The following is a 26,367-nucleotide window of genomic DNA, read 5'->3' as shown; positions in this document are numbered from 1 at the left end:
GAGGCATGTGTTCCAAATTCTCATTTTAAGTGTATTTTTAAAGGTGACGTCACGAATTATGTAACTATGTTTTGTTTGGCTGCCCTGCGCGTGCGTGTGCATGTGTGTACTTGGCTGGCTGAGCAATGACGTATTTCTTCATAACTTTAACTGGAGGCCAAATGAACCAAATGTTTAGAAGATCGTCACCCGTCAGCTGCCGTTCCAGCTTGTTATTAGGAGCAAGCTGCATTCAAGAACTGACCCTGTTTCTATGTGCAATCATCATAGTTTTGAGTGTGCACATGTCACAAATGAAATAAGTATGCAGCAGATTAAGACTTTATATGCAATTTGATCCTGGGTTCAAGTTTGTTGTCTATTCAATCGCGACAGTTGGTCTTTTCCTATTCTTGTCCGTTTCAATCTTTGCCTCTCGCTCCCTCTGGCCAGCACGAATTGTTGGCCTATGATGCAATCCCTTATCCCTGCTAGTTTAAGTTTCCCAGCCAATCAGAGCGCGGCAGTCGGAGGGTATCCAGTCAGCTCATGCTTGAAAACAGTACTGACAGTAGGAGGGACTTTCAATTTACTGTCCCTCCCCCTGTTGTCATCCCGGTTCAGCCTTTTTTTTTCAGTGTGTTTGTCAGTGTGTGTTGTGGTGGAAAAGCAAAAAGGCGACAGAAGGAAAAGGGAAAAGGAAGACTGGTCAGCAGGGCCGAGGGGAGAGACGAGGGAGGAAGTGGGTGTGCGTGTGTGAGTCAGGGAAGCACAGAGCTGCCATGGATGGTTTCTAAATTGTTCTACTCCACACTACTGACAGTAGGTAGTCTTTTTTTTGTTGTCAACTCTGTGTGTGTGTTTGTCCTCATCTACATACATGTGTGCATACAACTTTACGTTATCAGCTCAGCTGGTACCCGAGAGGTGTGAGGTTGGATGTTTGTCCAAGCTGTCAGCACATATTCATAGCTGCACAGGTGCGCGACAGTGCTCAGGAGGGCGGATACTTTATTCATTCCTTTCCTTATTAAACTGTCTGTCTCTCCGACCCTTTTCCTGTCCTCTTGATGAACTGGGAAGAAGACGTTAAATGTCCCGTCTTCCCCCCCCCCCCCCTTCTTCATTTACACGTGTGTGTTAAAAGAGATACACATGAGCTGTGAGGATCCTATTGTACAGTAAAAGCAACAGCAGAGGTTTCTGTTCTCAATCAGACAAAGAAAACTGCTACTTTTGTATTGAGCTAAGCCAGCAGTGAATAGACTCATTGTGTGTTAACTCTGCGGGTGTTAGCTTGTTGTCACAAACAAACATGCTGCAAACATGCCCTTTAACACACACACACACACACACACACACAAACAATTAGTTACACCATGCAAAAGCTGTAATCCTGTGAATTTGGGAATTTAGTCAGGCGTAGGTCACCGACAACATTACTGCTGTTATTACTGCCCATATAATGGCCAGGAGAATTATAACACATTTCACTTTGATGGTATTAGTTGACAGCTCTCTGCAGGATGCGTCTTCTCATGCATCATTTTCTAAGCTTCCAGCAGTCCTGCCTGGGCTTGGCTTTATCCCACCCTGCTGCCTGTAACTGCAGAGCCTTGAATCAGTACGTCTTCACTCGGTTAAGCCTTTTAGTTAACTTTAGAGCATCAAATTGAAGCATTGTGGCCTACTTAGGAGTTTAAATGAGCGTGAATGACGTCGGGACCGTGTCAAAACACAGTCTATTGAATGCATATAACTATAAACTTGCTCGTCATTAGCGATCATTCAAATGCACACATGCATTTTATGTTTTCGTAAACTTCATATTAAAGCTGGAACATACAACAGCTTTGTAAAACACCAATGCCTTTCATGCATCAGCTGAACTATAAATTAAAAGGAAACTACGTGTTTACATTCTCTGTGGATTACTTCAGACAGATGGTCTTAGCTTTTGTGCTACATTTTTTTTTTTCCTCTTATTTGGGATTTACAGCTTTGGACTTTTGCTTTTTGCTTTGATCCGCCCAATAAAACTGTGCTTTAAAATATAACTAATAGTAAACAAAGAGGAAACAACACACTATGCAACAGTGCCCCGGTATTATTTTAGTTTCACCGTCATTTGTTCCTCGCCTACCCACTAATACATGTGTCTAAATTTAGACAGACGTCATTACAGATATTAGTATCAGTGTGTTCTAGCACAGACGTGTGAGAACTATACGGTACGTCCTGTGGGTGAGCCCTCTTTAATTCTACTTTCTATCGAGAGACAACCGGATACTCTTGAAGTGCCAGTTTGAAGCACAGGGTTTATAGAGAACAATGCATATTTAGATTTAGACAAAACATGAGCTGCTTAACAGTAATCATTTCTCCATCGGACACCCTGCCTGTCCCTCACCGGAGTGTGAATGACACATGTCGTTCTCATGGTCGGCCGCTTAAGAAGTGACCTTTACCCTCCCAGTCTACAGATTGTATGCCATTGGATTCTTTGCGTGAATGTGTGTGTGTGTGTGTGTGTGTGTGTGTGCAGTGGGCAACGACAGACAATAGGGCATGAGCTAGATGGCACATAGGGGGATTGAGTGCTGTATTAGATCCAGCAGTGACAGATGTGCGGGGGGGGGGGGGGGGGGGGGGGGGGGGATGATGATGATTATCAGTGTGATTGTAAGAGTTTTTGTGTGTTTGTCTCCTTGTCATTGGGTGTGTAATATTTAAACCTACTATATATTTTAGGCCATGGATGTTTGTTTGAGACACACGCTGAGACACTTGTCATTGTTACCAATGGCGTGTGTACTGTTTGTATTTCAGACTGGATATTTACCTGATCTTCTCACTTCATTTACACACTATAGGTACATATCAATGAGAAAATGCTGCAGTAGCAACTTTAACATACCAAAGTAGTTATTATGCCATATGTGTCCAGGCTTGCACTGATGAATGTGAAAGTGGGCCAAGTTGGAGCACTAGTTTGTGTTGCTAGGCAGAATATCCAAACCTTGCAGCTGTATTTCTATAATGGATGAGACTATGTAAGGCACGAGGCTCCTCTGTTCTGGTCACCTCACAGAGTTTTTGCTACTATTTCAAATTGTCACTGACATATGCGTGGCCTTTTATTCTTGATTCTATTATTCTGTTCTTTAAAATGTACGTATGTTTTCTAGTTCAAATCTGTGCTTGTAACATTTTAATATCATACAAAACGATTTCATATACATTGACTGAATTCTGTGTTTAACATGATCTCTTTTTCAAATACAAGCATAATGGTGCCCAGCCACCAGCATTTAAATGCAGGATTATAACTTGCTGTCACTCAGCATACACTCAACAACTAAATATAACTGCTACGTCAGTAAATTGTAAGCCGGCCAATATGTGTGAAGCACACTGAAGTTAGTTCTTCACCGATATATCAAACTCTTTAATTATATATGTACTGTAAATCTATGTGTATACATTGTCTTTTCATTTTGTATGTCATACAATAGCATAATGGTTTGATCTAGAGGGAATATGTATGAACCCAAAACACGTTTAGCAGTAGTGAGACCTCACTTGTGACTTGTAAATACAGACAGACTGACGAACACAAATAGAAGGAAACGTAGACATTACTCAACACGTTCTGTTTCAAGTCACATGTGTTTGTGTGTGTTCGTGTAAATGTCACAACAGGTTGGGAGTGTGTATTTTTATTCCAGTGGCCAGGAAAGCTTGTCTTAATGCATTGTTGTGGATTTGTAATAAAAGGATTCTCTTTAACCACAGACTGCATTTATTGTTTAGTTAAAAAAAAACGTCCTTTATTTTGCTGCTTTGGGGTTCTTTGCGATGTTAATCAAAAGCCAGGCACATGGCCATACTGGTTCATCTACATCTGCTGCTGTCTGTAGACTCAGGACTGCTTCTACTTTAAATAACACCATAACAATGGACACGTTATACTATAATCAAGTCATTAAGCAGCTTGGATAACTTTGGTCCCTCGTGCCTGCTGTGGTATGTTTACTAAGCGTTAGCAGCCCTGAAAGTGACACTCGCTTTAAAAGCTTTTTGGACAAATATAGGCAAATATTCACGTTTTTATTTTTGTCTCTCTGCAGGTTAACGTCTGTCATTGTCCGTGGCTTTAAATGTCCTCTGCCATGGCAAAGCGTGAGGCTGGGAGCACCAGCCCTGTGGTGAGTCAGATAGACAAGCAGTTTCTGGTCTGCAGCATTTGTCTGGATCACTACTCCAACCCGAAGGTCCTCCCCTGCCTGCACACCTTCTGTGAAAGGTAACTAACGTTTGTGCTGTCTGGTTGAATGACACTGTCTGCACCATGTAACTTCTGCGGAGCCATGCAAAGAAGGTGGTAGAACAGTGAAACTTTTCCCTTTCAGTGCTTACCCTCCCATCCATATTTACATGTCTGCTACTAGAGGAACCGCATCTATTGCAAATCCCTGGCCACAATGAAGACAGCTCAGAGCACTTTTCCTCACCGGCTCCACTGAGATAAGTGCATTCCGCAGCATCAGGGACCGTCAACGTTTTAGAAAAGGCTCATTGTCGGAGGACACAATTATAATTCCTCAACAGGGCCTCGGAAAGATGACACCTCCTCAGGCAATACTTACTGGGGCCTTTTAGCCGTGCCGAGCCGAGCAGAGGAGGCATTTGGAAAGCTTGTTTTGGGTCAGGGTGGGAAGATGGAAATGAAGAGGGGGGGCATGTTGTTAGGTACAGACGATAACTGGGATCATGTTGACTTCTAAACTCATGATAAATATGTATTGAATACTTTTGAATAGCCACACAGAGTCCAGGATAAATCCTTTTTCCAGGCAGCGTGGTGGGCATTTGCCCACCGGAGGGCACATTTAATCCCCGGTTTAACTGGATGACATGTGATCTGGAGCCCTGCTGAGGTGAACAGATTTTTGTCTGGAGCTACACATGATGTTGCCAGGCAGATGTTTTAATACAGGATGGGTTGATGTAGTTTTAGGGGTTTTAGGGCTGAGCTGGCAAATCCATGCTGGGCCTAGTCTGTTTGGTGTGGCATTGTATCTCTTTTAATTCTGCTCCCCTTTGACTCTTTCTGTGATTATCCTGGTTGTGTGCTCATTATTCAGAGATCAGGATCTTGCGTTTGCCATGGGTTGTGCAACTGTTTCAAATGGTGCCAAAATAGATGACATCGTCCTACAATGGGGGCATTTGGCCTCTTGTACTCATACAATGATTGTAGGATTCTACTTAATAAGGATGAGTGTGGCACTAGTCTTAAAAAAGTTAGTATGGTAATTGGTTTATTAATCAGCAACAGTTTAGTGTATCGATTACTTGTTTATTAAGTTCTATATGCTGCTTTTCTCTTTTATAGTGTTATAAACGTTTAGTTTTTTTTATTTTTACTGGACAAAACTAGTAGAAATATAGAATTTTCATATATAACAAATATCCAAGTAACCTTAGCTGTCACCTGTCACAGGCCTTTTCACCACATCACTGATGTGGTCCCAAGCTGGTTGAATTTCTGACAAAGCCACAGTACTGTATCCAGGCTTCACAGCCTTACAGTGATGTTGACAGAGCAGTGATAGACGGTTTAAAGCTCTCTGTTATTCTCAAGAGCTAACGACTGCAGTTTACTAAGGCTGGGTTGATACGAGTCATTCTGGTGTCATAAATGAAACAGTAAATAGTGTTAGCATGCAGCCCAAGCAGCTTCCAGACGTCCTTGTGTACATCAACAGAGACTTATCTTCGACACTGACCTCGAGGTTTCTTGCGGCATCGACTGCCAATTTAGTGATAACCGGAGCTACAGAAAAACAACCGTACATCACATGCTGGATGGCAGCCGGGCTGTAGGCCAGGAGTGCGGTCTGGTAATCTGCATTTTGCAGCTGAACTATGCTGACTGTGGGTTTGTTCTTGGCTTGAAGGTTGCCTAACGTTAAATAGATTGTCTCCTCAGGGCAATTGTACCTGCCCGACATTCCATTCTGTAGAGCCGGTGGGATAGACGAGTGACTTTTTACAGGTTGAGGCCAGAATCCAAAACACATTGCACACTCACACAAACATGCAGAAGCATAAACGAACACAGAAACGTCTACTCTCCCTAAAGCCTCCTTTCTCTTTGTGTTTCTGTTCGGCAGATTGATTTGCCAGAGATTCACTTACTCTAATAGGAAGTGTGCGTGTCTTCTCCTGGGGCTGTGTTCTGTGGATTGACTCGGATTCACACTTTTCCGTTATTTGTTGTGACAGCAGCACTATTTAGGCAATGTCTCTCAATTACTGTCATAAGATGACTGCTCTCTCTCTCTAGTGACTTCCTCTCTTTCTTTGTCTGCTGTATCTGTAAATTGAATAATATGATTTATACTTATATACAGAATGACGCAAAGTAATCGTTGGGGTAGATCTTATATTGTAATACTCGGCTTGTCTTTATTTGTTGACTCCCTCTCTCCAGCTGTCTCCAGAACTACATTCCCCCAGAGTCCCTGACGCTCTCGTGTCCAGTGTGTCGGCAGACGTCCATTCTGCCCGAGAAAGGAGTTTGTGCTCTACAGAACAACTTCTTCATCACTAATCTCATGGAGGTTTGACTCTTTATCTCTTTTTTTTTAAGTCAAGTCAGACACACGTTTTGAAGTCTGTTCCATGGAACAAAAAGACAAAACACAGATGACTTAATAACAACGATTATTTAAGATAAATACAGATGGCACTTAGGGAAATGGGACAGCGTGTCTGTGTGTTTCATGCACTGCTGTTTTTGTGAGACAGTTAAACAGAGGGAGAACATTTTTGCAGACTGAGGTCATTTCATCTCTCTTTCTTAAGGTGCTCTTTTTCAGCATTTGCTTTGTATCTAAGGTCAGTGGGCATGTAGGGGGTTATGATACCATTGGGTTATAGGGAATGGATTTATTGAATACAGGGTGCTCAAATGGATAGCAATACAATAATGTGTGTTTATGTCTTGAAGAGAATGAAGTCTGCAACAGACTACAAGGAAATTCAGACAAAGAGAAAAGCATCTAGGGGCGTACCGTGTACTGTTATGTCCACAATTTGATTTGGCACCTCTGCCACCTCTCAATAACTGTCCCCTGCCAAATAAAGAAAAAATGCCAAAAATATATATATTCTAAAGAAAAGAAACAAACCCACCACAGTACATAAGAAAACACGTCATTATTTTACAAGTCTATTGGAACATTGGAATATGATGAAGTTTAAAATGTCCACCAGGTCCTTCAACGAGACCCAGAGTGCTCACCGCCGGAGGCCTGCAGTGTGGAGTCAGTCAGCGCTGCAGCTGCAGTGAAGCCCCTCTGCTGCCCGAACCACGAGGGAAAGGTGGGAAGCACTTTTGTGACGCCTCAGTCCAAGTCATCACCTCGCCAAAAACTGCCCTACCGTTTTAATTTATTAGCAATAATGAATGTAAAAGAAACGGAATCTTCCGATTTCCCACCTAACTGCAATGCCCAGCAAGAGTGAATGAGCTTTTCATACTCAGTTTGTCTCCCTCTGCAGGTGATGGAGTTCTACTGCGAGTCGTGTGAGACGGCCATGTGTCTGGACTGCACAGAGGGAGAGCACCGGGAACATGTGACTGTTCCGCTGCGGGACGTCGTGGAACAGCACAAGGCTGCTCTGAAGACACAGCTGGATGCCATACTTAGCAGGTTAGGACTTGATACCTTGATAAAGCTTTCAGAATATTTCCTTCACATCGGGTGTTTGGAAGCTTAAGCATTTGGCCCAGATCTGGCATCTGCCATCAAAGATCTCCTATGCTATGCTGTGCCCACCATGTCAAAACACGGCCCCGGGTATAGTGACAGAGGCCCAATTTAGCTTTTTGTACAGCTTTATAGCTCTTCAGCGGGTGTTTTTTCTACAATTGATGGAAGAAAACTTCACATTGTGTCAACTTCCAGGCTTCCTCAGTTAACAGCATCCATCGAGCTGGTGACCGAGATCTCCCGCCAGCTGAACGAAAGGAAGAATGAGGCGGTAGCAGAGATTACCAGCACGTTTGAAGAGCTGGAACGGGCGCTGCATCAGCGCAAGACGTCCCTCATCACAGACCTGGAGCTCATCTGCAGCACCAAGCAAAAGGTTATGTTTCACAAACTCATATATCTGATCCATGCACTCACACAGATGTGCACGTGCATCTTTTTTTGCACAAGCACAAGCATTTTACAAGTAGTTGATCGCGACCTGCCACACGTCTCACATTCCTGTCAACATACTTCAGCCTGCTGACTTTTCCGCTTACCCGACCACAGGTCCTGCAGGCCCAGCTTTCATCTCTCCTCCAGGGGAAGGAACACATCCAGAGCAGTTGCAGCTTTACTGAGCGGGCTCTCATCCATGGGAGTGCTACTGAGGTGGGCTGGCAGATTGTAATATTTAAAAGCTAGGATATCAAACAGGTTACAAGTTACAACACGTATGAGAATCAGCTTTTAATCGTGTTGCAGTGTGTATCCGGATGTGCTTGAGTTTTGTATAAAAGAAACGACTTGGAATGCAATATGTGTGTCTCGTGCAAGTATAGGTGCTGCTCGTTCAGAAGCAGATGAGTGAGCGGGTAACAGCGCTGGCCAGACACGACTTCCCAGAGAGACCACATCAGAATGCACACCTGGATTGTCAGGTATTACCTGTTGCTTATTCTTATTCAGCCTATTTCCCTGCTCTTGACATCTGATATCCTGGACATGGTCACAAAAAGAGGCTTACTTCTTGAGTTGTGTTTTGATGAAAATTGCAAATCCTTTTAAATACATACATTTGGGGATTTGTATTTTATTCGAAAAACAAGAAATATTTGTGTGTGCATCAGAAAAATATTTGTGAATCCTATATTTGTGGATTTTGTTTATATAATGACAACAATTTTTGTGTGAATTGAATAATCTTTATAAATATTATAAATTACAAAATACATTTGGGAATCCTCCTCAGTGCATTCATTAATATTGAGGCCGATTTAACTCCATACACATGGAGCCAAGCATAAAAAATGTAACCTTTTAGAGCAATAAGGGATTCTGCAGTGGTAGATATTGTTTATCTTGTGTGTTGTCTACTCTAGGTGGAGACTGAAGGTCTGCGACGCTCCATTCAGAACCTGGGAGTTCTCCTCACCACAGCCGCTGTGGCTCACACCTCGGTTGCCACAGGAGAGGGCCTCCGCCATGCAGCAACCGGGCAGCACCACACAATTACTGTGACGACAAAAGACAAAGTACGGTCTTAAATATTTCGCATCAGTTCCATTTCCACGTGTAGAGTGAACCTTGGATAAAGCTAACAGATATACATCTTGTTTTTACTTCAATCTGGTGTGTCTTTATTTGCTTTAGTCACATATTTCAGTTTAGTTTTTCATTCAAATTCCCATTTCAAGCTATTTTTCTCTTGCAAGAAGTCTTTAGTCAGGGATTATTATGAGTGTTAGTCTGTAGAAAGTGCTGCCTTAGAGGCTGCAACCATGTGCATATTGCTTGAACAACAAGATTCAGAATTTCTTCTTGTTCTGAAATTGAAACAATGACCTCTCTCTGCAGGATGGCGAGTTGGTGCGGACAGGAAACGCTGTTTTAAAAGCAGAGATAACGTCCGTCGACGGCAGCCGCATCGCAGAGGCGGATGTAGCGGACAATAAGAACGGGACGTATGAGGTGGGCTACACGTTACGCTCTGAGGGAGAGTACTCTTTCGCTCTGTTGCTGTACGGCCAGCCGATACGTGGCAGCCCGTTCCGCCTGCGGGCGATCAAGCCCTCAGATGTGCCACAATCTCCAGACGACGTGAAGAGAAGGGTGAAGTCTCCCAGCGGGACAGGGGGCCACATACGGCAGAAAGCAGTGCGTCGTCCTTCCAGCATGTACAGCACCACCAAGAAAAAGGAGAACCCCATTGAGGATGAGCTCATCTACAGAGTGGGTAAGACCGATGACCCATCCAAGAGAGAAAGTCCATACGCTGTACGTGTCAAATCATGTACCATACAGACATTACTGTCATCACTGCTCACCAGTTTCTAAGCCATACAACACGTTTTTATATTGACCCTCGAGGCAGTTTCTGTTGTCACTTCATGCCAATAGACTACAGGATGAAAATCAACTTGCTGTGACTTGCTGTGAACGAGCTACAGTATGTTGTCCGAAGATGAAACGTAGAAATATATTTTTTTGTGAAATGACCACAGTATTTGGGAGAATGTGTTGGTCGCTCACATAAAATGTTAAACTCTCAGGTTTTGGATGTACGTGTCCCTGTCAAGCAAAGACAATGTTACTTGAAATATTCTCACAGTGAAGGATTAAGTTTCTCAAGCAGGTTTCAAGTCTTTGCAAGTTCATTTTTTTAACTGTACTGACATGAACCGAAACCTGCATTTGCCTGGAAGGCAGAAGATCAATCCAAACACTTAAGGTGTGTTTTGAAAAATAATCAGAAGGATGAGATAGTTTTAGTCTGGTAATGTTACAAACTGAGACGAAGGTGAACATATGAAATGGCACATTGACTGAGTGGGTTATTATTGACTTTTTCAGGTTCCCGGGGCAGAGATAAAGGAGAGTTCACAAATCTCCAAGGAATATCAGCCTCTTGTAATGGCAGAGTGGTGGTGGCTGACAGCAACAACCAATGCATACAGGTGAGACAGACACAGAGAGGGAAATGCAACCATGATGCCTTTGTGGTCACATAGAGTAGGAAAATACTGTTATAGTACTGTGATTATGACACTCACAAGGGGCTATTTGGTGGAATCAATTACAGGTATTCTCCAATGATGGACATTTTAAGATGCGCTTTGGGGTCAGAGGTCGGTCTCCAGGGCAGCTGCAGAGACCGACGGGCGTCACTGTGGACATGAACGGTGACATTGTGGTGGCCGACTATGACAATCGATGGGTCAGCATCTTCTCCTCTGACGGCAAATTTAAGGTGAGATCTCATTCATTATTATTAGCTGAACAGACCCAGTATGCTTGTATTGTGTGTGTGTGTGTGTGTGTCATCATGGCAAAATCTGGTAGCAAGGGGGCAGTCAGTCGGGGCTTTGAAGTGTTGAAGGGGCCATCGGGTCCCAAATGTTACGCCCATGGCCCGATTTTGCATCATGGCTGGTGTGATCCTATTTCAAGAGGGTCTCTAGTTATAACATGTTTATTACATATGACACTATGACTTTTTATGTGACATTTTTTGGAGATATTATACTATATTTGTATGACCAATTGTATTATGACATTCTATACAGTGACTTTTTTATGACATTTTTAGGAGATACTATACTGTGGCTTTTTGTGACATTGGTTTCACATACTCTGTGTCTTTTTATGACATACTATGCTATGACTTTTTTATTTTATTCTATAACAATTAATATCCCTACTGCAAAGAACTATGATCTGTCATGGTATTATTAATTAAAATACTATATACATACTTTCTTAGGTGAAACATAACACAATATTATCACAATGGACATATGCTTGTTAAAAATATAATTTCAAAGTCTTTCACGTCTTTCTTTCCCTCCTAAAACCGGTTGTCTTCCGTCCTTTTCAGAATAAGATCGGTGTCGGGCGGCTCATGGGTCCCAAGGGTGTCGCCGTGGACAAGAATGGACACATCATTACTGTGGACAACAAGGCCTGCTGTGTCTTCATCTTTCAATCCAATGGGAAGTTGGTGACTAAGTTTGGAGGCAGGGGGACGTCTGACAGACAGTTTGCAGGTGAGAAGTATGAAAAGAAAGACTTATTTTTTAAGCTCCCAAACAATACCCTCTCTTTTATCGATGCCGTCTGTCAGAGAGGCAGCCGAGTCTACTGGCTTTTAAAATAAATCCGTCATGATATTAACAACACAAAGTATCCCATAGATACTATCTTCATTATTTTGGATTTTGAAAGAGGTAAATACTTAAATACAGTAAAAAAAAAATGTACAATCAATAATAATTTTTGATGTAATGTTGACATCTTTACTGCCAGTATGAGAAAAACAATAATGTACTGTTGTGCTCACATTTTATGTTTGTATATAGACCAATGCATTCCATCACATTGTACTTTCTGTTTAAAAATGTAAGCCTCTATATACATGAATGCACAAAACCTCAGCGGTGCAGTGGCCCTCTCCTCCCCCCACAATCTGCGCCTATGCGGACCACCCTACTCTATTTTCTACTTTGCTTATCCTTTATCTCTGACTACCTATTTTCCTTTCTTTCTGTTCTTCCTCCTGTTTTTCAATCCAGAAAAACTTGGTCCAAACTTTAATAAATCGGGCTCAGTTTTCAGTAAGTACTAAGTGTGGCCTTGCTGCAACCTTAATCCCACAGTGCAGTGCCCTCTGTCTAACCCAACCCCCTGATCATGTGCCTGCCCTCCTGAGAACTCAGATTGTTGACAAATCAAAAGCTGTGCCTGTTCAATAATAATCAGAAATATGTACAATATTGCATTGTAATAATCCCTTACTTTAACAATAAGGAACATGTTGTCATGTGGATTGTGGTTTTTGTATCAATGGCTAATTAAGATCAGTGTGAATGATTTTCACTGCCCTGATTCCAGTGACATGAATGTAACCGATGCTCCCTGTTTGCTCCAAGACAATCAGTGTTGGAAGCTACAGAGCTGATTAGTGGGTAACTCAGCCGAGATAAGCCTTTTTTTTCAATAAACCGTCATTGTTTATGGTGAATCTCGGAGCCGTAAGCCTTTCGATATTATGTAATGTAGAGTGTTAGTGGGAAAACAATTGTAACTCATGTTAAAGCATCTAAAGCATGAAAGGAATGACATCACTACTCTCCAGGCAAATCAGAACCGCTAACCATCTGATTTAAACAGGTTTCATAATTGCAGCTTTAAGCACAACAAGCTGACTGTTGTGTTGAAACAGCCTATTAACAGCAAAGGGAACGGTGCAAACTACAGGAATCAGTTCTTGTTCCAGGTACTGCAAAAATCCACATCAACCCTCCTCTCTCTCCTTATCCAGGTCCGCACTTTGTCGCAGTGAACAACAAAAATGAAATTATTGTGACCGATTTTCACAATCACTCTGTAAAGGTAAGACATGCTATATAAACATGTATACTCTCTATATAGTTCATGGCGAATCTATCAAAGTGCACATGGATAAAGACAAAACCTGTGTTTTTACTGACTCCCTGTCCCAGGTGTACAGTGCAGATGGAGAGTTTTTGTTAAAATTTGGCTCTCATGGTGAAGGCAACGGCCAGTTCAATGCTCCCACTGGTGTGGCCGTGGACGCCAACGGAAACATCATCGTAGCTGACTGGGGCAACAGCAGAATACAGGTGAGACGGGCTGTATTTAGTCTGCTATCAACTTCACGACTCTACGCCTTAGACGTTATTTTCTTCAATATAACTTTATATTTCAGCAAATGAAAACACTTAAGTTACAAAGAAAGAGTGACATTAGGTCACAAAACTCTATGGAAGTAGGATGCATTTTATAATAAAAACACATCTCCTTTCATGGAGCGCAGCAGCACATTGAACTGCGCATTCACAGCAGCTTGAAACCTGCAGTGTTGAATATTTTTGATTATTTAGTTAATGATAACACTATAGTTTATTGACACATGAACACTGAAACTCTAACCTTTGTGTTTTTCTCTTTCAGGTGTTTGACAGCACGGGCTCCTTCTTATCTTACATTAACACCTCAGCAGACCCGCTGTACGGACCCCAAGGCCTCGCCCTCACCTCAGATGGACACGTGGCTGTGGCCGACTCCGGAAACCACTGCTTTAAAGTCTACAGATATCTGCAGTAGGCTGAGGGAAGATGTCGCAGACACGACCTTTTGCTTAGACAAGTTACAATCACTTCCTGCTCATGGACATAGAGCTGCAACGTGACTGCACAATTCACAACGGCCCCCAGGTTCCACAAATGCATTTCCTTTTTATTGTGTCTGTACATACTTTAGAAGATCCAATATTCAGATCTTAGGAGAAAGAAATTGAAGAAGAACGTTTACATTGAAACAACCAAAACACCAAAAAGTCAAGTGTAATTCAAATGTATTTTAAAGACAAAGTAAACTAGCTATCCCAAATGTTATTGCAAGAAGTGAAATTAATTACCTCTTTGAGGAAGAAAAATCTCAGCAGGCTATCCTGGTGAAATAAAGGTTTAAAAATAAATTAAACTTAAAGCAATTAATTAAAAAAATCATCCAAATATTGGATGTTTCCCTATTTGATCCCTCTGTCTACCGTAAACTAAGGCGTTTCAACCAAACCCCTTGAAGAAGAACTGAACTGGAAATGAACTTCTGGAACAAGGTGTTGCGTGTGTGTGACCGCACCGGTAGATAGCCTGCCAGTCTGAAGTTGGCGATGAACTGCAATTTCTTTGGGCAATGCAGATGGGCAACGCAACCCAGCAACCAGCAAACAAACTGAGACACGGAGGCAATAGCGCACTGCCGGTTTCCTGATTATGCTTTGTGATTGAAATAACAACGCTCGGGCCTTTCCTTGAAGACCGTTGCATGTCGGTGTGCTCTAAAAAAAAATGTCCCTGTCGTCACTGCCTTCAATTTGTCATTAGTAAATACAACACATGCAGACAGGAATGTGTTGTTTTAAAAGGAATTGTTTCTTATTCTCCTTTTGCACTTTATCACTCTGACAAGATCCTTGCTCATGGATCTAGATTTTTGTTTTCTTTGAGGTCGTAAGATGATTTTACCGAAATCCAAGTTTTTGTTTTGTTTTGTTACCCAAAGACAAGCAGCGAGAAGCACAACAGTTAATAGACACATGGTTTGTGAACACAGCATCTAGTTCTTCTTCTACTGACAAAACGAACCTCTTACATCTGACCCCACTAGTTCTTGTACTTTAGCGTATTCATATTTACAACCTAATGTAGTTGTACATACGGTATGCATATTTTGGTGTACAGATGGATTTGGTGTCCATGTAATTTCAATATATAGCCTATTTACTGCAGCACTTAATGAATCAACACTGGGTCATATATTAATACAGTAGACGGTCATGCCAAGTAGTAGCCAACTGAATGACTCGCAAACAAAGTTGTATACACATTATTTGATGTATTTTTTTTTTTTTTTTCAAAGGACTTAATTTATTTTTTCTCTTTTCTTTTCTACATAATTTGCTCTAAAAAGTATTTTTCTAATTGGTGCATTTCAACTGTCTTTGTATTTAGGCCTCGTAACTTGTAGCACTGAAAGCCGCGCTCTCTCTTGCCTCTTCCCAGAGCTCACATCCAGTCAAACAGTAACTTTTCCCGCTGCCCAAAACGCATCGTTGTAAGTTGTTGTTGAACGTTGCACAAATTACAAATATTAAAACAGTTCTATAGTTTGCAAGAGTAATATATGCCTATATGTGTATAGTTATCATTTACTGTGACATAATCAGATAGTTTACTGTATATTACAATCACATTCTTATCTTGGGTTTATCCAGTATTTGTATTCATTTGCTTGGTTGTTCGGCGTTTTGAAGGTTTTCTGTGAGGAACACAACACCAGCTAAAATCAGACATTTTTTCAACTTTATTTTATGAATTAACTGTCTGTTCACGTTTAAAAAATCTGACATGCATTTGAAAATTAAATCAGCCCCCTGTGTTCCTATGTTTTTATTTTTATATCTATCTCACCTGTCTCTGACCTACTCACATCTGTGTGAAATAAAGGAAGCACATATATATGAAACGGTACATCAACCATCTCGTGTAGCCTACTGTATACTACAAGAGGCCAGTTTTACAATAAGTAATCACTATATTTACGTAATCATGGCAAAGGTAAGACTGTAAATATTAAAGAATTACACTACGAACTGTTGTGTAAATGCTCCGTTTTGTTGAATAAGACTTCATTTATTGTATACATTGCCTGCGTGCCAATGACAGCTGGAGCCGTACACACTATGACATTCGATGACGTTAATGGCATGTTGTACGACAACCTTTTTTGACAAACAATATAATCAAATGTTTTATGGCAACTACATTTTTTATGAAATGTTATGGCAATATATACTGTAACTTTTTAGGACATTTTCATGGGATACTATATTATGACATTTTTTACAAACTGCATTAGGAAATCTTTTATGACTACACTATGACATTTTTAACAGTGAATTATGATATAACTACATCAGGGGTGTCAAACCAGCTCACCGTAGGGAACAATTCAACCCACTGGATGACTTCACAGAGTGTGAAAATTGTCATTAATTCCAATTATTCAATAAAATGCACCGCTAATCCTATTAATGTTTAGTAAATGGATTAGTCATTAATTTACTTTTGTGACATATACGATGTCTTTGTAGAACATTTTTTCGACATTCTATGTTTTCACTTTATTAGATTTTTTCCGACATACTATACTATGACTTTATGACTTTTTTGAAATGCTAGACATTGACCTCCTTTCATGAACTTCTTTTTACTGTACATGCTATGACTTTCATTTTACAAACTGTGGTATATGAACTGGTTTAGCTCACCAGGTAGAGCTTGTGCCATTTACAATAAGGTTATGTTGCAACGTTAGGATTCAAAAACAGCTTGAGCTTTCTTTACGTCATTCAGGAGCTTTTTCGACATACTGTACTTTTTGTGACATGAAATACAATGAATTGTTTTGGACATACTATACTATGACGTTTTATATTTTTTTTACTTTTCATGAGTTCTTCGACATATTATACTATGACTTTTTGACATGCTACACTGACTTTTAATATACAACTAAAAGAAATTCAGTCAAAAACGATTTCCTCCTATAACAAGTTACCATTACTGCAAAATCAGCTATTGCCATCTTGGATGGAAAACTGCCAAAATCAGCATCTTAAGAGACTTCTCTGTAACCCAGATGAGTCATAAAAGACGACAGCCAGAATCTGGTGCATAAGGTCACACAGCCACTACAAGTTGCGCTCATTATAATGCTGGTTTATGTGTCCTCTATTGATGCATACACCAATTAGTCCCAACAGTGTGTACAGCCAGTCACCCAGTGGTGCAACTTATAAGACATAGTTTTGATCAGTCAAATGAATATCCACTTGTTAATGCATTTGTATCACATTGTAATTATATGTCCCTTTATTAAAGCCACATTACTGCACTACCGAGTCATTACCAGAGCAGGAGACAACTCAGTTTTCTCACCTCCTCCTTAAATGTTCCGGCAGTATGAAATTTAAATCAGCAACACCAAACAGTCTCAGACGGGTAAATGAGAACGCGGGACCAGAATAGCAAACAAGGCGCAACAGTCCTTTTGAGAAGCCTCGTACTCTAGGCAGCAGTCTGTTCCCTTGTTTCATGACAAGAGTTTCGGACGTAAACAAACAAAAAGCCCTCAACAGGAACTTTCCGTTGGTTATTCAGATTTTAAAAACCAGAACATCTAACAGCCTGCGCAGCCACTAAACTCAGGAGAAAGAAATGAAATAAGGTCAATATTCTAAAGTGGCAAAAAACAGAAGAAGGTTGTCTTAAAGATAGCACTGAGGTTCTTGACGGGGATGACTTTCTATAATTCGAAGTGTTTTAAATCTCACATTACTGACTAACAGCATTAAAAAAAAGAAAAAAAGAAAAGAATGTAGGGTGTTTTGACAGCGCCATTGTGAGCAAATAACTGTCCAGCAATCCACTTTTAAGTAACCCTAACTAATATATTTGTTGTTTTGCTTTTATCCCCCATGTTTAATGAAAAGAGAGGTAATAACACTGAGCAACGTGGGCACAGAAAGACAACAAAGGCTTTAAAAACAGGGATAACATATTTTTCCTCTTCTCATCTCATTAAGTCTGAGAAACACTAAGCACAGTGATAGAAAGTGACAAACAGACTCCATGGATGATTTTCTTTATGGCACACTCAAAGACACAGCTCAGCTGAATACATGAATGAATTGTAGTTTAGGAATACCATCAAAAACAAAACATTAGCAAATAATCAAAATTAAGAGCACAGAGTTCTGCAAACGCAAAAAAGGAGCAACTTGAGATTGGCTGGAGACAAAGCCGTTCGCAATTATGATCACTAATCGTGCCGTTACATGTTTAGACTACGCTCCTTTATAAGGTCACCATGTGAGATGGCAAACATCACATGTAGGTCCATAACCGCACTGTGGAAAACTGCACAAGCAAAAATGAGTTAACCCCAAAAATAAAACAACGTTCTGCACAGACTCATGAATTTTCACATTCAACATCAATAATGAAGAAGAGAAATCACACGGGACCAAATTGGATAATAGACCTTAAAACATCAAGACCAATATGCAGCACTGGGACCAACTCTAGCAATTAATAGTCTAAAGCAGGATTACTTAAAGAAATATAGTGAAGAAAATGCAGCAGGTCATTTTAAAAAAGGAAATAAAAAGCGTGCACATGTAATAAAACAATCAGCGTTACACAGGTTTACGTTTTGGTCAAGTCCACCCGTCTCATGGCTGTTGATAGAATGCCTTTTAAAGTAACAGTTACAATTTCACCCATTAACATATTTGAAGACATGTCTGTAAATCTTAATTTAAATATTTGAAAATTGTTTGCTTCGTCCTGCTCATATTTAAGCAGAGTGATTGTTTAAAATACTTCTAAAAAGCAAAATGGCAGGACTTCCTGCCTTCAGTATTACTGCTAAAACAAAGTAGCAAAGTGGTTCTCGAAGCAATATTAAGAGGAATTCTCAAGTCCAGCAATGTTAAATGTACAGAATAATAAAAGAAAAGGAATAAAAGGAGATTTAAAAAGGCTAATGATAAAATGATCTGTACGGACGTTGAAATCAACGAACCCGAGCTTTTCCTTCCTGAAGTCTAATCATTGTCTGGCCGCTGAAACCTCGGTACAAGCTGTCAAATGACTGAATACGGTTCTTCAGTCCAACATTAGCGAGGGAATCTTTACCGTCAACAACTATCAATGTGATAACGTTGTTAGATTTCTTTCAAGTTCTACCCAACAAGGATATAGCACTGACCCTACCTGGCAAAAACAAACGAGCCAATACGAGTTAATGTACAATATAGTATATGGCATAGTGATGGCTAACAGGATAAGAGCTGCTCTAATCAACCAGAGCATCTGCATCCCAGCAGACAGTTTAGGTTTAGGCCTACAGTGCATGTCTGGGTTGAAATAACGAACGTTTCACATTTCCAACCTCAAAATTTGAAAATTGAAGCTTCCCAAACTGTGACGAGACACCTGGTAACGCATATTCATTTTACATCACCATTGAGACCAACAAGTAACAGCTCAAATGCCTAAAGTACACTCAACATCACAGTGTTACTCCAGCCTCGTCTGTAAGACAAAACCTTCCTAACAGCAAATCTGAAAACACCGGCATACACGAGTTTACCCGTAGATTTAAAGACCCCATCAGTAGTAATGGCATATCTGCATCCTGCTGCCTGGATCATACTTCCCGGGGCTGAAGAAAGGATAGACCGGCTCGTCAAAGCAGGTGTCAAACATGTACAACCGCTTCATTGTGACGGCGTCATAGAAACTAAGGCGCCCGTTGTCGTAGTCCAGGTACACGCCGACCCGAGGGGAGTTCCAGTAGTCGGCTACGGGGATGCGCCTATCCTCTCCGTTGGCATACAGCCGGTCCTGCAGACACAGGCTCCAGTATCCCGAGGAGGGGGAGAGGCTGACGAAGCCCTTTCTGTTGCTGCTCTCGGTGGTGACTCCGAGGTACCAGACACCTTTGTCTTTCACATCCACCTCCCAGTAGTGCTGGCCGCTGGCGTACTGGGCCGTGGCGAGGACGCCACAGAAGCGGGTGAAGCGGGCCGGCAGGTCTGGCTCCTGGTGACGAACACCGCCCTCCTCCACTTTGGTGTCGAAGTCTGAGATGATCAGGTTTGGGTGCGCCGTGTCTGGATCTAAAGTGAGGTTCTGAGGCACTGCGCAGAAAGATTGGGAGAAGTTAGTTCACCTCGCTCTTAAGATTGGGCTGAAGTTGGCATTAGATGTGGCAAAAAAATAAAATAAATAAATATATTATAAAAAAAAAAGAACCAGCAGATTTGTAAACCCGAAAAGAAACACATTTGGCATTTATTATTACGGTGAAAGTAGTCTGACTAACCAACATCAGGTTCTCTTTTGCAAAAAGCTGTTTGGGGTTAAAAACATGCATAGAACATGGGCAGAAATATTAACTGCACATACAAAACGTCAATTGTATGTTTATTTTTTCTAATAGCAACTGGTGATCTTTCTTTGCTCACTAAAGAACAGTGACAACACAACATGCCATCAGTGGTTGTCTCATTGTCTGTACCTATGTGCTTTTGTATCTCTACTAATGTGCTTATGTGTCAGGGACAGCAGAAGGAAACGTGCCAGTATCGCTAAATCTGGCACATGTACACGATGGCTCATGTTAATTGATGTGTACTGTCCCTTCTTAACTAAAATAAACAGAAACATAAATAGTTGCCATTGCCATGCACCACCACTGCGCACAAAATAAATGAAACAACGATAAATACATTGTGCACTGAACACCGTCACACGTGTTGCCGTTAACTCACTGGTATGCAACACGTGCATCATCTTCTTCCACATAATGAGCTGGAAGGGGCCTGAGAAGTCTGTGAATTCGGTCTGACAATTAACCGTGTCGAGAGATGGAAAAGGCTTGGAGTGGATGACTCTGCAGAAGAAAAATGGGAGAAAGAAAATTATGCAAAAGGTAGATTCAATGTTAAATATATAGGTAGATATAGGTAGACATCAAATAAACAGTAAGCTACTTACTCATTGAACGTCTCAGCAAGACTCTGTTGGAACAAAAAAGGCATGATTAGTTTTTAACACTTCATATCAGTCTTGCTGTACAGTCGGTGGGGGTTTCAACATGTAATATAAACAATATGTTTAACATGTTTTTGAACCTTTGGTTCCTTATTACACACAGACAATTGTCCATTTCTAACAGAAATCCTTCTCTACTGTGAAACTCTATCAGACTAACCTCAAAGCTAGTTTTCCCACCGACGTGGCTGTGGATATCAGCTATGGCTTTATCCACGGCCGCCATCTCCGTCTCGACAGTCTTCAAGTTGTCGTCTATGACGGCCATGGTGGCAACTTCCTCAGCATCCAGGCTCTCCAGCAGGGAGTCCCTCTCGTCGAGCAAGAATTGGACCAAGGCGCCAACATCTGCCTCGATCTTCTCCTTGAGTCTCTTCTTCTTCAACTGGAAGACAGATGTTTACAGAGGATTAGGGTGAAGGATGATAAATTCCAATGTTATTTATGTTCAGTCAGTGTTAAGAGCAACATTTCAGTGCAGTGTGTATCCAATGTTTATACATCAAGTACTTCAGGACTACTAATAAGGCCTCCAAGATGATTTGCAATATTGCTTTTAACTGAACTTTCAGAATAGGATAAAACTGGGAAGTTAGAGAAAGTTGTAACGCTGAAAGACGACTTAAACCAAACATGCATACATATGCAATGTACACAGCAAAAAAAGGTTGAGTCCATACCCTCGCTTCATTTCTGGTACGCTCATCAGCCATCATAACTTTTACACATTGAGACTTCTGCCAGTTGAGCTCCATTAGCCTCAGTTTCAACTCCATCTGTAACAAACGGATACATCAAGACACATGTACACAGGAAAGAAACAATGAATCATATCACAAACTAATATTACATGAACACTTACCTTCATGTCATTCACAACCTCTGGCACAGGTGCTACCTCATGGTGTCTGAAACCAAAGTAAACCAAATGACCAGACAGTTAGTGGTTTACAGTGCGGTACATTTGTCACACCATCCGCAAAACACCCGGCCTGTGGAGTTTTCTTTTAAACAAACAGAAGTTATGTTTTCATTCAGTGCTTCTTATTAAACAGCATTGTGTGGATCCTTGAGGTCTAACAAACGAGCGCATCCTTCCTCGTAAAGCATTAGAAAAGTAGATTTCTAAATATTTCCGTTTGTTAGCGGTCTTCTCCAAAAGAAAGCTGTGAATTCCACAGTTGCACGTGCACCCTCATGCATACAAACAAAACCCACTTGTTAAAAAACAAACATACATACGAGCCATATTCCCAAGAGGCATCTCAACAAACTGTGGGCATGCTTTAGGAACTCTTATCTTAAATAATGGCTGTTTTCTATTGAGGGAAAATTGTTAATAAGTTCTTATGTGTATTACTTCTTCTAATCTCACTCCGATCGATGAACATGTGTTTTCTATCTAGATTGAACTTTGGCCTGAGGGCAACTGAGAAGGGGTTTCCCGTCTCTTCTGGGAACCGAAGTGGGGGGCAGCTTCTCATATGTGGGGTAACTTATAGGAAACCGATGGGTCACTCTATCTTAAGGTAAACATCCCTGACACCAGGAGACTGACTGGAGTTTGATTGACAGGCAGCTTCCTGCTGCAGTGAAACACGTCCCTCAGACGTGCTTAAATGGGAAGTTCCTTTGCGGAGAATTCAGAGACTGTCCGTTCTTCGGGGTGAACAGACGCTTTCAAATTGCTTCAGCTGATAGCAAACCTATGACTTTGTGCTTAATCTTGCGTTGATATTATGTGTTTTAATGTGGTTTATTCTGGTAAATTGTAGTGCACATTTGAGCTGTTGAGCTCGTTAGATCTATTTGATTTTGTTTTGTTTGTTTGCTTTTTCTATATCTTTATCTTGTAATAAATACTTAAAAGACAGAAAGCTTAAAGATACTTTTTGATTTCTCATCAAGGAAATACTTTAATTTCCACCACATTTTTTAAATCTCATACTAAAGTACTGCATACTACACACCAAGTACTGTATACTGCCTATTAGTATGCCAGTACCAGCAGACTGTTCACACTGAAGTATACTCAAGTAAAACGTCTTCTCTGCATCATATGACTAACAATCACGACGATACCGGTAAATCAACATTAACAATTTAATGTTTTCTGGTATTATTTTAAGGCAAATTTAAAACCATTCATCATTTTCGTGTTAAGCATTTTCTACAGTACATTATACAAGCGAGCTCTCAACGTTGCGTTAATGTCACTCGCTATCATCTGTAATTATTTTACATCACACTCTGGCATGCAAACCCCTCACGGGTGACAAACAAAATGCTGATGCTCGTTGTGGTGTGACTGACTCACACGCAAATCTGCTCGTTGTGCTAACCTCAACACACGTTGCTAACAGCGTACAGTTAGCGGCGCTGAAAAGTAAAAGAGGATTGAGAATGGTATAAAACACCAGTGTTGCAAATTAAAATGAATTGAAATAAACTTCAGTCATGTCAACAAAAGTCCACTCCACGTTAAAACGTTCACGTCTTGAATGTATGCTCCACTTTTTAATACAAATATCAGTAAACGACAAGATTAAGCTGTACACCTACTCAAAGCTAGCTTAAGAAAGGGAAGATTCTAAAATCTTGAAGTCAAAATGAAAAAACTGAGAGCACATTTAGTACTCTATAATTGAATGAGAGTACTTGGATATGGAGATTACTTTAAATGCACATCCATGCTTCTTTTTTGTTCTTGGTGGATTCCATCGTGGTGCTCGTCTGACCCCCATCGTATATACCGATGCAGACATTTTCTTCTTTTGAAGACAAAAGTGACTGTATGCGTGTTACCAACTTGGCTTCTTCCCAGAAGTCTCTGTGCTTTCTCGCCTCGCAGGTTTCCATGGACCGTGGCTGTGACACCCACTGCTACTATTATTATTAGTCACATTTCTTTCACTGCTACCATTACTGATCTTATCATCATATCATTCTACTACATCTATTATATTATTTACACTATTATTAGGGCTACTACTGCCATCACTATTCTTATACATCTATTTCTGTCACATGGATTGATTATGTTGTGTATTCTGTACACATGGCATCTATTGCATTTCTGCAATACATGTGGGAGTCCTCCTCACTCTCTCAAAATCAATTATGTGCATCTACAGCTGCATGTTCGGATCTAGTGGGATATGAGAATTTACATTTGCAAAGAATATAAAACAATGGAATTAGTGCTTTGGTGGTCGAATCTGGTATCTCTTCATCAGAACAATTGAGGCCTTCGTGAGGACAAAACGACTTGGATTGAGTCATCTCATTATGGTTCGAATGTGGGCATTATCATGATTAAGACACAATGGCGGGGATATGGGAGAATCCTGATTACTAAAAGATATAAACTGGGTCTTGCTTAGGATTCCAATTGGTCAAAGTATTCAGGTTTCTTGTACTTATTTAAGTGGGAACTTTGTTGAAACGACCAGAAACCCGGCAATGGTTAGGTCCCAGTTTTCATCAGATCAATACTTCAACCTTTTATAGAAACAATTTGAGGTTTCAGAAATCCAGTAGAAGTCTGGTTACCGGCAAACGGTGGGAATATCAGCAGTCTGTATAATGCATGCAATTGCAGCTACAATGTGGCATGACACGGGGTTTGAGGTTCTTCTGCGTGAGCATTGAGTTTCATTTGTATTTGTACAGATTAATTTAACTGGCGAGGTCTAAACTATTAACCTGACCTGTGCAGTGATGAGGAGTTACCGTGATGAATTGTACAAAAGAGGAACACCTTTGTCAAAGCAAACAGATAGACAACCAAATAGTATGTGTCGATAATTCCCATAATGATGCAAACACGACCAACCTGTGTGCTCTGGATTCCCTGCAGACCACACAGATGGGCCTTTTATCAGTCTGGCAGTACAATTTCAGCTCCTCTCCATGTTGGTCACACTTTTCATCTACTTTAACGGGCTTGGAGGGTTTAGGACAAGACCCCAGACACTCCAGGTCATCGAGTTTGTCCACCAGGTTCTGCACGAGGTAGTTTTTAGTGAAGCTCCTCTTGTTGAACACCTGAGAGAACAAAGACAACAACTGAGAAAGGCGCAGATATCTGCTTGTAACGAGTCTGTAGTACTTCGTCCACGAGGTGTATTTTTTGTTGTGCATTAAATACAATTATTTGCAGTAATTGGGTCATTACTGTTAGACAACTTCCCTGCTGATAATTCAGCGTTACCGTTAGCTAACGTTAGCCAGCATAGCAACGGTAGCTACAAAACTGCTGTTCTGCGAGTATAATTATAAAAAAACAAACTACAACTGGCTCTTTAAAATGTCCTTTTATGTGCATTAAAGTAAGTTATGGTTTGTCACACGTGTACCATATATATTTTGTGTGGAAAAAAGCACGGTAGGAAAAAAACAAACGCGTGTAATAACTTACCGTCCGGCATTGAGGGCACTGATAGCCGTAGTCTCCGCCATTTTCATCCCAGTGCATGCAGATGCAAAACCGACAGAAATTATGCCCGCATTTCAGTATAACGGGGTCTTTGAAAAAGTCCAAACAAATTGCACACGTGAGCTCTCTCCTCAGGTCGTCTCCAGCAGCGGTAGCCATGTTTACAAGCCAACAGCAGCACAACACTGCCAGTGCAGGAAGTAAAGGAGGAGGAAGGAGAGAGACGCGCACATTTGTGGTGCGTCATTTCCGATTTAACCAATCAGCTTCTTCCCTCTCTCCCTCCCGCGCGCTCTCTCTTTCTCGCTGCCTCAGTATCGTACTGCTCATATTCTAATCAGGCAGTAGCAAATATTTAGGGCAGTAAAATAATAATGAAATCTCACTTTTAATGATTGACTTTTACAGATTCTACTGGCTTGGTGTAGGATATACAGCCTAATGCATTTCATTACATCAGTTACATGAGACATGAGATTAGAACGCTTTATGTCTCGACTCCCAAGTCTACTGTTCTGTATAAATACTGAGTAAATCAACAACACAAGTAAGCAACACTATTTATTCTTAAATACATATACATAAAAACCCATTCTTAAAAAGACACAAACTGAATATCAAGTTTGATTGTTTGTGCTAAAATTGTCATATACATGGGGATGACTGGCTGTGGAATATACATTACATTGCATAGCTTGGATTGGCATGTGAAGGATGTGACTCAAAAAGTGCATTTGATGTCAGATATGGTGTTATTTCCAAATTCATCAGGGGAAAAAAAAAATCGCAGCACTGTCCTTGCAGACTATTATGTGCATAAACCATCACATCCCTCGCTGATTCACACCTCAGCTGATTTCCAGCTCATGTTCGTCACATTAGTTAGCCCTGATAAATATTGGAAATAATTATACAATGATGACAACACCATAATAAGACAAATATTTAGGAACATTGACCCCAGCATGTTGTATATCCA

General features: G+C 40.8%; 2 protein-coding genes across 3 annotated transcripts; one reads left to right on the top strand and one right to left on the bottom strand.

Annotated features, from left to right (window-relative positions):
* Nucleotides 1-644: 644 nt before the first annotated feature.
* Nucleotides 645-16,137, top strand: trim3b (tripartite motif containing 3b). 2 transcript variants are annotated; one of them, XM_079171692.1, is made up of 17 exons: nucleotides 645-801; nucleotides 4,110-4,285; nucleotides 6,479-6,608; nucleotides 7,264-7,371; nucleotides 7,552-7,703; nucleotides 7,959-8,139; nucleotides 8,313-8,414; nucleotides 8,585-8,683; nucleotides 9,125-9,277; nucleotides 9,600-9,978; nucleotides 10,596-10,699; nucleotides 10,825-10,992; nucleotides 11,620-11,788; nucleotides 12,314-12,355; nucleotides 13,063-13,133; nucleotides 13,244-13,384; nucleotides 13,716-16,137. In XM_079171692.1, exons 2-17 carry the CDS (start codon nucleotides 4,140-4,142, stop codon nucleotides 13,866-13,868), a joined length of 2,298 nt encoding a protein of 765 aa, XP_079027818.1. In that variant the 5' UTR covers nucleotides 645-801; nucleotides 4,110-4,139; the 3' UTR covers nucleotides 13,869-16,137. The 2 variants fall into 2 exon arrangements, with proteins under 2 accessions (XP_079027818.1, XP_079027819.1); XM_079171693.1 differs by lacking the exon at nucleotides 12,314-12,355.
* Nucleotides 16,138-17,967: 1,830 nt separating this feature from the next.
* On the bottom strand, nucleotides 17,968-25,547 carry trim47 (tripartite motif containing 47; the record flags this gene model as incomplete). The annotated part of the gene is made up of 8 exons (XM_079170979.1): nucleotides 17,968-20,034; nucleotides 20,668-20,789; nucleotides 20,894-20,916; nucleotides 21,111-21,335; nucleotides 21,631-21,726; nucleotides 21,813-21,858; nucleotides 24,786-24,997; nucleotides 25,371-25,547. 8 exons carry the CDS (start codon nucleotides 25,545-25,547, stop codon nucleotides 19,505-19,507), a joined length of 1,431 nt encoding a protein of 476 aa, XP_079027105.1. The 3' UTR covers nucleotides 17,968-19,504.
* Between the last annotated feature and the right edge of the window lie 820 nt (nucleotides 25,548-26,367).

This window comes from Pholis gunnellus, assembly GCF_910591455.1.
Source record: "Pholis gunnellus genome assembly, chromosome: 13".
In the NCBI taxonomy this organism is placed as follows: Eukaryota; Metazoa; Chordata; class Actinopteri; order Perciformes; family Pholidae; genus Pholis; species Pholis gunnellus.
Note: the sequence above shows the minus strand (reverse complement) of the source record. Positions and strands in the feature narration are given on the sequence as shown.